This window comes from Mixophyes fleayi, chromosome 2 (assembly GCF_038048845.1).
Source record: "Mixophyes fleayi isolate aMixFle1 chromosome 2, aMixFle1.hap1, whole genome shotgun sequence".
NCBI classification, from domain to species: domain Eukaryota; kingdom Metazoa; phylum Chordata; class Amphibia; order Anura; family Limnodynastidae; genus Mixophyes; species Mixophyes fleayi.
The window spans coordinates 13098839-13110962 of record NC_134403.1 but is presented as its reverse complement, the minus strand read 5'-3'; the positions used below and the strand labels follow the sequence as shown (position 1 = coordinate 13110962).

Genomic DNA, 12124 nt, shown 5'->3' with positions numbered 1-12124 from the left:
CTAGATAATGAAAAGAGCAGGGTCCTCCAAAAAGTACAGAGCACTGATTTTACACTTTCTTTGAAATGGATACAAGAAGATCGTTGTGTCAAATGCACCTCTATATAAAACAAAGTTCATACATTTCAACTTGTTTATGACATATGTTTGTTTTGCTTCCTCTATATGGTTCTGTTTATCTGAAGCTATGTTTTTTCTTTCTAGCATGAGAACTTCAAGCAAAAGGTTTTACTGGAGCCTTCAGATAATGATTGACACTAAAGCCGTCTACATCAATACCACTGACAATCAGAGTATTGAAATTGTAAGGGGTACAGTATTAACCTTAATCGTACTGTCCTTTTGTATCTTCCTCTACTTTGCAACAATCATGCTGCATGTCTTCTTCACCGATCCTCACATTCGAGAGAATGCTCGATATGTTCTCTTCGCTCACATGCTCATGAATGACGCCCTGCTCCTCTATGTTTCCGTATTTCTTTTTACTGCTGTTATTTATGTTGTATATATTCCTGTTCCCATATGTTATGCTTTGGTCTGTTTTTCCGTATGTACCTTTAGTATTACACCCTATAACCTGGCAGTCATGTCTTTGGAACGCTATTTTGCCATTTGTTACCCACTCAGACATACAGAATTCTGCACTGTGCAGCGATCGCTGACGGCCATAGGAATTATGTGGATATTAGGTTTATTTCCCCTTCTTCTTGATTTTATTGCCATGTGCTTTTCAATGCAGAGTCATTTTTTTTCGCTCAGCTTGATATGCTTATGGCCAGCATTCGCAATGAACCAAGTTCAAAGCATATTAAGAACATTCACAGTTATAAGCAGCTTCACCATGGTGGCTCTGGTAATCCTCTACACCTACGTCAAAGTTATGTTAGTTGCCAGGAAGATTGGTTCTGACAAATCTGCTTTTAGGGCACAAAGAACGGTCTTGCTCCACGCATTTCAGCTTGTCTTATGTATGACCTCTTTTACATCCACATTTACAGAAGCTTATTTGAAAAAATATTTCTTTTTCATACACATAACTAACTTTTTCTTATTTATGTGCATTCCCAGATTTATCAGTCCTTTAATTTATGGGGTAAGAGATGAGGCGTTCCGAAAATATATGAGAAAGATGAACTTCTCTGTCTAGAATTTCCTGTTCCTTTGGAATACCAGTTTATTTAAGTACTGGGAACTCTCAACCTCAGTCTTAGGAATATAAAACATAGAGCGCTATCAATTCTTTGCCCCCTGGGACATATTGGTTATTTTGGATCATGATTATGGTTAGGAGTATAAAACCACACGCAAATTTACTTGAAAGGTCTGACATGATTTATCTTGAGTTCAAGCTTTACATCACTAACACCTGAAATTTTAATAACGATGTGTAGACTTTTTATATCCTCTGTAAATCCATTACATCATAGAGGAATTCACTATTTGACTTATACATAGTGCCCCCTTCTTTGTACTAAAGAAACAAAAAAATGCAAAAGCAAATTAGAATAGTGCCAAAATAATATGTATTTGTCTTATATTTGTCTATCCCCAGCCATTAAAATTTTTCAAAATTCTTGAAGGGAGAAAGTCAGGGGCCTCACTGGAACTTTCCCAATGCTTTAAACAGAAACAACTGACAGTGACCCAGTACAAAAGCTTCTCCCAGCGCCAGACCCAATTACCTCTTTGTCTGTCTGATTATAGCCAGTCAACTTTTATTGCTATTGTATGTTTCCAATTGTAAAGCACTACAGAAAATGACGGAACTATATAAATAAATGTTAACAATAAATAAAATAAACACATCTGAGGATGAATCCACAGAGCTGGATACTATAAGTGACATGGCTGGCACTTTATCTGAAATGAAATCACTTATGCAAACGTTCTAGTCTGAATTACAAATGTGGTCGCTGATTGGCAATCCAATGTGGCCGAGGTTGGTTCTAGGACTGATGTTGTAGAGGCCAAGTTATTGGAGGTCACTGAATTTCAACATAAAGTTGATGACACTATGGGATACTTTTATAATGACATTCGATAAAGCAATATTACTAAGCGCTAAACTATAAATATTGGTCAAATGATCGGGTATGTTACTCATTGGCATATTAAGTCAATAGATGTCTGTTATTGGTAGAAATGCTCTCTGGAATGTTGCAATAAATGTCTAGTTACTCCAAGTGGGGTCCGCCTTGCCCCCATGTAGCAGTTCCAAAATCTAATCCACAAACATAAAGATAGTCCAATCATTAAATGTTCCAAACAAAGTTCAATAATCAGTTCCAGCAGTTTCTTTACGTGTCCACACTGTACACACAGTATAGGAGCTTCTGTTATTGTCCCAGGTGTAACGTACCTCGAAACAACCTTATAATTAAGATAAAATTAACCTTACCCAGGTGAAGGTGATAGGCTCTCGAGTACATATGTTACACTGGGACCTGTCCTTGAATATTGTGTTCCTCCAAGATCGTTCTGTAGTCCTTATGATGTGTGTAGGTGAGAATGTGTGTAGTATTTCAACACAGACTGGCTACTAAACTGATGTGTAGAATATTATTTTATTAATAATGTTTCTTAAACTGTACAGAATACAGTCTCCGGTTGTCTTAGTTCATAAATTACAATCTTATTAAATACAGTCTTAGAGCAATCACTTTCTTGCACTCAGAGTGACTGTACAGTCTTAACCTGTCAGCTGCTCTTTGTCCCATCTGTCCTCTCCTTTGTGTACTCCTTATCAGGGACTTGCTGGGTCGCTACCATAGTGGGCTACCTTGGACTGGGTCACTGGACTACCCACATTTTATTCCTTTAAAATGTTCCTAATACGCTACTGAGCCGAGACTTGTTCCCCTGGACTAAAATTTGCCAGCCAGCCGCTGCTCCTTGTATCTCTTCTCAGCCTATCAGCTGCTCTCCATTCCATCCAGCCTCTTCGCAGGAAACTCCTTGTTTCTCTCCTCTGCCTGCTAGCTGCTCTCTGTTCCATCTATCCAATCCTCAATGCACTCCTCGTCTCTCTTCGACCATCCATTCTCTCCTCAGTGCACTCCTCGTCTCTTCATGGTCTGTTATCTGTTCTCTGTTCCATCCATTGTCAGATGCCTTTCCTGCACTTTCCCTATGTGCTGGGGATGGTCGCCTGCTTCTTCTGGCTTCTTGTGTCACGTTGCCTAACAACATGATGTTTTTCCTGTATTTGGCAGACACACTCCACACTAGGCAACCGGATGCTTCTGGCAACGGACCTTCTGGCAAAGGTGCAGGACAGGGGTATGAAAAACTCCCTTGCCTCTATTGTGGGGACCCCAGACATCTTCTCTTCTCTTGCACTAAGAGGCCGAGAAATGACTCAACCTAAGCAATGACAGGGGTGTCGACCTTTTCAGTCCTCAGTCCTCTACAACCTACTGTCAGAAGCAAATTGAGTTTCTCATGTCTGTGACTCTTCTTTCTCCAGAAGGCCCCCTACTATCTTCAGCCTTTGTGGACTCGGCATCCGCGGGGAATTTCATATCTGCTAAACTAGCTACAGAGCTCCATCCATTCTTACCCTTGGCTCTGACCGTGGTTGACTGCAACCATATCTCCAATGGTTCCATGACCTACGTTACCAGTCCTATTCAGCTGCTGATAGTAATCCACTCTGAATGGATAAGTTTCCTAGTTCTCCTGCAGTCCATCAATCCTGGGCTTACCCTGGCTGAGGGCTCATTCACCACAGTTTGATTGGCTACATGCGCAAGTCATCTCCTCTGGGCCTATCTACAAACAACGCTGCCTGAATTCTGTGCAACTCTCTAGGCATACGATTCCCTATTTAGCCATATCCTCTAACACGATTCTTCCCATGGTCTACTCCGATTTTCTTGGTGCTTCCAGCAAAGCCACCACAGAATCCTTACCACCTCACTGACCATGGAATTGTCCCATTGACCTCGTTCCAGGCAAAAGCAATCTTAGAGGTAAGGTTTATCCTATGTCCTTACCGGAAGCTCAAGCAATGTGGTAATATATTTCAGAAACGAGGGTTTAATTCTGAAGTCTTCCGCTCCTGCTGGTGCAGGTTTTTTCTTTGTTAAAAAGAATTATGGCTCCCTTAGGCCATGCATTGATTACCGCTAGCGAAATGCAATCACTGTAAAAAAACACTATTCGCTTCCCCTCATATCTGAACTCTTCAAACGCATCTGCGGAGCACAGATCTTTACTAAGTTGGATCTTAGCGGTGCCTATAATTTAGTCAGAATTCGCCAAAGGGACGAATGGAAGACTGCTTTTAACATGAGACACAGTCATTATGAGTACGTTGTTATTCCCTTCGGGCTTTGTAATGCCTGGCGGTCTTCCAAGAATTTGTTAACAGAATCTTTCGGGACCTTTAGTAACAGACTCTGGTTGTCTATTTAGATGATATCTTAATCTTTGCTCTCTTCAGGAACATATCAAGGAAGTTCTCTATTGCCAACACAAGAACCATATGTACTGTAAACTAGAGAATTGCCTTTTTGAACGACCTCAGGTTCCCTTTCTTGGCTATTTGGTCTCTTGTACAGGTCTCCAGATAGACCCCAAAAAGATAGAAGCAATCCTTAACTGGTCCCAACGCATCAGGTTAAGAGCTACCCAACATTTTATCGTTTTTTTTTAAATTTATCAGCTAATTCCAGCATTGGAGATAAAGAACTTCTGGCCATCAAGGTCGCTCTGGAGGAATGGCTCTACTTGCTGGAGGGATCCCTTCATCCCGTCACTGTGTTCACAGATCATAAAAACTTAATTTATTTACATTCTGCAGAGTGCCTAAGTCTTGCTCCACGCATTTCAGCTTGTCTTATGTATGACCTCTTTTACATCCACATTTACAGAAGCTTATTTGAAAAAATATTTCTTTTTCATACACATAACTAACTTTTTCTTATTTATGTGCATTCCCAGATTTATCAGTCCTTTAATTTATGGGGTAAGAGATGAGGCGTTCCGAAAATATATGAGAAAGATGAACTTCTCTGTCTAGAATTTCCTGTTCCTTTGGAATACCAGTTTATTTAAGTACTGGGAACTCTCAACCTCAGTCTTAGGAATATAAAACATAGAGCGCTATCAATTCTTTGCCCCCTGGGACATATTGGTTATTTTGGATCATGATTATGGTTAGGAGTATAAAACCACACGCAAATTTACTTGAAAGGTCTGACATGATTTATCTTGAGTTCAAGCTTTACATCACTAACACCTGAAATTTTAATAACGATGTGTAGACTTTTTATATCCTCTGTAAATCCATTACATCATAGAGGAATTCACTATTTGACTTATACATAGTGCCCCCTTCTTTGTACTAAAGAAACAAAAAAATGCAAAAGCAAATTAGAATAGTGCCAAAATAATATGTATTTGTCTTATATTTGTCTATCCCCAGCCATTAAAATTTTTCAAAATTCTTGAAGGGAGAAAGTCAGGGGCCTCACTGGAACTTTCCCAATGCTTTAAACAGAAACAACTGACAGTGACCCAGTACAAAAGCTTCTCCCAGCGCCAGACCCAATTACCTCTTTGTCTGTCTGATTATAGCCAGTCAACTTTTATTGCTATTGTATGTTTCCAATTGTAAAGCACTACAGAAAATGACGGAACTATATAAATAAATGTTAACAATAAATAAAATAAACACATCTGAGGATGAATCCACAGAGCTGGATACTATAAGTGACATGGCTGGCACTTTATCTGAAATGAAATCACTTATGCAAACGTTCTAGTCTGAATTACAAATGTGGTCGCTGATTGGCAATCCAATGTGGCCGAGGTTGGTTCTAGGACTGATGTTGTAGAGGCCAAGTTATTGGAGGTCACTGAATTTCAACATAAAGTTGATGACACTATGGGATACTTTTATAATGACATTCGATAAAGCAATATTACTAAGCGCTAAACTATAAATATTGGTCAAATGATCGGGTATGTTACTCATTGGCATATTAAGTCAATAGATGTCTGTTATTGGTAGAAATGCTCTCTGGAATGTTGCAATAAATGTCTAGTTACTCCAAGTGGGGTCCGCCTTGCCCCCATGTAGCAGTTCCAAAATCTAATCCACAAACATAAAGATAGTCCAATCATTAAATGTTCCAAACAAAGTTCAATAATCAGTTCCAGCAGTTTCTTTACGTGTCCACACTGTACACACAGTATAGGAGCTTCTGTTATTGTCCCAGGTGTAACGTACCTCGAAACAACCTTATAATTAAGATAAAATTAACCTTACCCAGGTGAAGGTGATAGGCTCTCGAGTACATATGTTACACTGGGACCTGTCCTTGAATATTGTGTTCCTCCAAGATCGTTCTGTAGTCCTTATGATGTGTGTAGGTGAGAATGTGTGTAGTATTTCAACACAGACTGGCTACTAAACTGATGTGTAGAATATTATTTTATTAATAATGTTTCTTAAACTGTACAGAATACAGTCTCCGGTTGTCTTAGTTCATAAATTACAATCTTATTAAATACAGTCTTAGAGCAATCACTTTCTTGCACTCAGAGTGACTGTACAGTCTTAACCTGTCAGCTGCTCTTTGTCCCATCTGTCCTCTCCTTTGTGTACTCCTTATCAGGGACTTGCTGGGTCGCTACCATAGTGGGCTACCTTGGACTGGGTCACTGGACTACCCACATTTTATTCCTTTAAAATGTTCCTAATACGCTACTGAGCCGAGACTTGTTCCCCTGGACTAAAATTTGCCAGCCAGCCGCTGCTCCTTGTATCTCTTCTCAGCCTATCAGCTGCTCTCCATTCCATCCAGCCTCTTCGCAGGAAACTCCTTGTTTCTCTCCTCTGCCTGCTAGCTGCTCTCTGTTCCATCTATCCAATCCTCAATGCACTCCTCGTCTCTCTTCGACCATCCATTCTCTCCTCAGTGCACTCCTCGTCTCTTCATGGTCTGTTATCTGTTCTCTGTTCCATCCATTGTCAGATGCCTTTCCTGCACTTTCCCTATGTGCTGGGGATGGTCGCCTGCTTCTTCTGGCTTCTTGTGTCACGTTGCCTAACAACATGATGTTTTTCCTGTATTTGGCAGACACACTCCACACTAGGCAACCGGATGCTTCTGGCAACGGACCTTCTGGCAAAGGTGCAGGACAGGGGTATGAAAAACTCCCTTGCCTCTATTGTGGGGACCCCAGACATCTTCTCTTCTCTTGCACTAAGAGGCCGAGAAATGACTCAACCTAAGCAATGACAGGGGTGTCGACCTTTTCAGTCCTCAGTCCTCTACAACCTACTGTCAGAAGCAAATTGAGTTTCTCATGTCTGTGACTCTTCTTTCTCCAGAAGGCCCCCTACTATCTTCAGCCTTTGTGGACTCGGCATCCGCGGGGAATTTCATATCTGCTAAACTAGCTACAGAGCTCCATCCATTCTTACCCTTGGCTCTGACCGTGGTTGACTGCAACCATATCTCCAATGGTTCCATGACCTACGTTACCAGTCCTATTCAGCTGCTGATAGTAATCCACTCTGAATGGATAAGTTTCCTAGTTCTCCTGCAGTCCATCAATCCTGGGCTTACCCTGGCTGAGGGCTCATTCACCACAGTTTGATTGGCTACATGCGCAAGTCATCTCCTCTGGGCCTATCTACAAACAACGCTGCCTGAATTCTGTGCAACTCTCTAGGCATACGATTCCCTATTTAGCCATATCCTCTAACACGATTCTTCCCATGGTCTACTCCGATTTTCTTGGTGCTTCCAGCAAAGCCACCACAGAATCCTTACCACCTCACTGACCATGGAATTGTCCCATTGACCTCGTTCCAGGCAAAAGCAATCTTAGAGGTAAGGTTTATCCTATGTCCTTACCGGAAGCTCAAGCAATGTGGTAATATATTTCAGAAACGAGGGTTTAATTCTGAAGTCTTCCGCTCCTGCTGGTGCAGGTTTTTTCTTTGTTAAAAAGAATTATGGCTCCCTTAGGCCATGCATTGATTACCGCTAGCGAAATGCAATCACTGTAAAAAAACACTATTCGCTTCCCCTCATATCTGAACTCTTCAAACGCATCTGCGGAGCACAGATCTTTACTAAGTTGGATCTTAGCGGTGCCTATAATTTAGTCAGAATTCGCCAAAGGGACGAATGGAAGACTGCTTTTAACATGAGACACAGTCATTATGAGTACGTTGTTATTCCCTTCGGGCTTTGTAATGCCTGGCGGTCTTCCAAGAATTTGTTAACAGAATCTTTCGGGACCTTTAGTAACAGACTCTGGTTGTCTATTTAGATGATATCTTAATCTTTGCTCTCTTCAGGAACATATCAAGGAAGTTCTCTATTGCCAACACAAGAACCATATGTACTGTAAACTAGAGAATTGCCTTTTTGAACGACCTCAGGTTCCCTTTCTTGGCTATTTGGTCTCTTGTACAGGTCTCCAGATAGACCCCAAAAAGATAGAAGCAATCCTTAACTGGTCCCAACGCATCAGGTTAAAAGCTACCCAACATTTTATCGTTTTTTTTAAAATTTATCAGCTAATTCCAGCATTGGAGATAAAGAACTTCTGGCCATCAAGGTCGCTCTGGAGGAATGGCTCTACTTGCTGGAGGGATCCCTTCATCCCGTCACTGTGTTCACAGATCATAAAAACTTAATTTATTTACATTCTGCAGAGTGCCTAAGTCTTGCTCCACGCATTTCAGCTTGTCTTATGTATGACCTCTTTTACATCCACATTTACAGAAGCTTATTTGAAAAAATATTTCTTTTTCATACACATAACTAACTTTTTCTTATTTATGTGCATTCCCAGATTTATCAGTCCTTTAATTTATGGGGTAAGAGATGAGGCGTTCCGAAAATATATGAGAAAGATGAACTTCTCTGTCTAGAATTTCCTGTTCCTTTGGAATACCAGTTTATTTAAGTACTGGGAACTCTCAACCTCAGTCTTAGGAATATAAAACATAGAGCGCTATCAATTCTTTGCCCCCTGGGACATATTGGTTATTTTGGATCATGATTATGGTTAGGAGTATAAAACCACACGCAAATTTACTTGAAAGGTCTGACATGATTTATCTTGAGTTCAAGCTTTACATCACTAACACCTGAAATTTGAATAACGATGTGTAGACTTTTTATATCCTCTGTAAATCCATTACATCATAGAGGAATTCACTATTTGACTTATACATAGTGCCCCCTTCTTTGTACTAAAGAAACAAAAAAATGCAAAGCAAATTAGAATAGTGCCAAAATAATATGTATTTGTCTTATATTTGTCTATCCCCAGCCATTAAAATTTTTCAAAATTCTTGAAGGGAGAAAGTCAGGGGCCTCACTGGAACTTTCCCAATGCTTTAAACAGAAACAACTGACAGTGACCCAGTACAAAAGCTTCTCCCAGCGCCAGACCCAATTACCTCTTTGTCTGTCTGATTATAGCCAGTCAACTTTTATTGCTATTGTATGTTTCCAATTGTAAAGCACTACAGAAAATGACGGAACTATATAAATAAATGTTAACAATAAATAAAATAAACACATCTGAGGATGAATCCACAGAGCTGGATACTATAAGTGACATGGCTGGCACTTTATCTGAAATGAAATCACTTATGCAAACGTTCTAGTCTGAATTACAAATGTGGTCGCTGATTGGCAATCCAATGTGGCCGAGGTTGGTTCTAGGACTGATGTTGTAGAGGCCAAGTTATTGGAGGTCACTGAATTTCAACATAAAGTTGATGACACTATGGGATACTTTTATAATGACATTCGATAAAGCAATATTACTAAGCGCTAAACTATAAATATTGGTCAAATGATCGGGTATGTTACTCATTGGCATATTAAGTCAATAGATGTCTGTTATTGGTAGAAATGCTCTCTGGAATGTTGCAATAAATGTCTAGTTACTCCAAGTGGGGTCCGCCTTGCCCCCATGTAGCAGTTCCAAAATCTAATCCACAAACATAAAGATAGTCCAATCATTAAATGTTCCAAACAAAGTTCAATAATCAGTTCCAGCAGTTTCTTTACGTGTCCACACTGTACACACTGTATAGGAGCTTCTGTTATTGTCCCAGGTGTAACGTACCTCGAAACAACCTTATAATTAAGATAAAATTAACCTTACCCAGGTGAAGGTGATAGGCTCTCGAGTACATATGTTACACTGGGACCTGTCCTTGAATATTGTGTTCCTCCAAGATCGTTCTGTAGTCCTTATGATGTGTGTAGGTGAGAATGTGTGTAGTATTTCAACACAGACTGGCTACTAAACTGATGTGTAGAATATTATTTTATTAATAATGTTTCTTAAACTGTACAGAATACAGTCTCCGGTTGTCTTAGTTCATAAATTACAATCTTATTAAATACAGTCTTAGAGCAATCACTTTCTTGCACTCAGAGTGACTGTACAGTCTTAACCTGTCAGCTGCTCTTTGTCCCATCTGTCCTCTCCTTTGTGTACTCCTTATCAGGGACTTGCTGGGTCGCTACCATAGTGGGCTACCTTGGACTGGGTCACTGGACTACCCACATTTTATTCCTTTAAAATGTTCCTAATACGCTACTGAGCCGAGACTTGTTCCCCTGGACTAAAATTTGCCAGCCAGCCGCTGCTCCTTGTATCTCTTCTCAGCCTATCAGCTGCTCTCCATTCCATCCAGCCTCTTCGCAGGAAACTCCTTGTTTCTCTCCTCTGCCTGCTAGCTGCTCTCTGTTCCATCTATCCAATCCTCAATGCACTCCTCGTCTCTCTTCGACCATCCATTCTCTCCTCAGTGCACTCCTCGTCTCTTCATGGTCTGTTATCTGTTCTCTGTTCCATCCATTGTCAGATGCCTTTCCTGCACTTTCCCTATGTGCTGGGGATGGTCGCCTGCTTCTTCTGGCTTCTTGTGTCACGTTGCCTAACAACATGATGTTTTTCCTGTATTTGGCAGACACACTCCACACTAGGCAACCGGATGCTTCTGGCAACGGACCTTCTGGCAAAGGTGCAGGACAGGGGTATGAAAAACTCCCTTGCCTCTATTGTGGGGACCCCAGACATCTTCTCTTCTCTTGCACTAAGAGGCCGAGAAATGACTCAACCTAAGCAATGACAGGGGTGTCGACCTTTTCAGTCCTCAGTCCTCTACAACCTACTGTCAGAAGCAAATTGAGTTTCTCATGTCTGTGACTCTTCTTTCTCCAGAAGGCCCCCTACTATCTTCAGCCTTTGTGGACTCGGCATCCGCGGGGAATTTCATATCTGCTAAACTAGCTACAGAGCTCCATCCATTCTTACCCTTGGCTCTGACCGTGGTTGACTGCAACCATATCTCCAATGGTTCCATGACCTACGTTACCAGTCCTATTCAGCTGCTGATAGTAATCCACTCTGAATGGATAAGTTTCCTAGTTCTCCTGCAGTCCATCAATCCTGGGCTTACCCTGGCTGAGGGCTCATTCACCACAGTTTGATTGGCTACATGCGCAAGTCATCTCCTCTGGGCCTATCTACAAACAACGCTGCCTGAATTCTGTGCAACTCTCTAGGCATACGATTCCCTATTTAGCCATATCCTCTAACACGATTCTTCCCATGGTCTACTCCGATTTTCTTGGTGCTTCCAGCAAAGCCACCACAGAATCCTTACCACCTCACTGACCATGGAATTGTCCCATTGACCTCGTTCCAGGCAAAAGCAATCTTAGAGGTAAGGTTTATCCTATGTCCTTACCGGAAGCTCAAGCAATGTGGTAATATATTTCAGAAACGAGGGTTTAATTCTGAAGTCTTCCGCTCCTGCTGGTGCAGGTTTTTTCTTTGTTAAAAAGAATTATGGCTCCCTTAGGCCATGCATTGATTACCGCTAGCGAAATGCAATCACTGTAAAAAAACACTATTCGCTTCCCCTCATATCTGAACTCTTCAAACGCATCTGCGGAGCACAGATCTTTACTAAGTTGGATCTTAGCGGTGCCTATAATTTAGTCAGAATTCGCCAAAGGGACGAATGGAAGACTGCTTTTAACATGAGACACAGTCATTATGAGTACGTTGTTATTCCCTTCGGGCTTTGTAATGCCTGGCGGTCTTCCAAGAATTTGTTAACAGA

The 12124-nt window shown here is 41.1% G+C and overlaps 1 protein-coding gene across 1 annotated transcript; it reads left to right on the top strand.

Moving 5' to 3' along the window:
• The first annotated feature begins 205 nt into the window (after positions 1–205).
• Positions 206–1147, top strand: LOC142139781 (odorant receptor 131-2-like). The gene has a single exon (XM_075197650.1). The coding sequence runs from the start codon at positions 206–208 to the stop codon at positions 1145–1147; it is 942 nt and encodes a 313-aa protein (XP_075053751.1).
• Positions 1148–12124: the final 10977 nt, after the last annotated feature.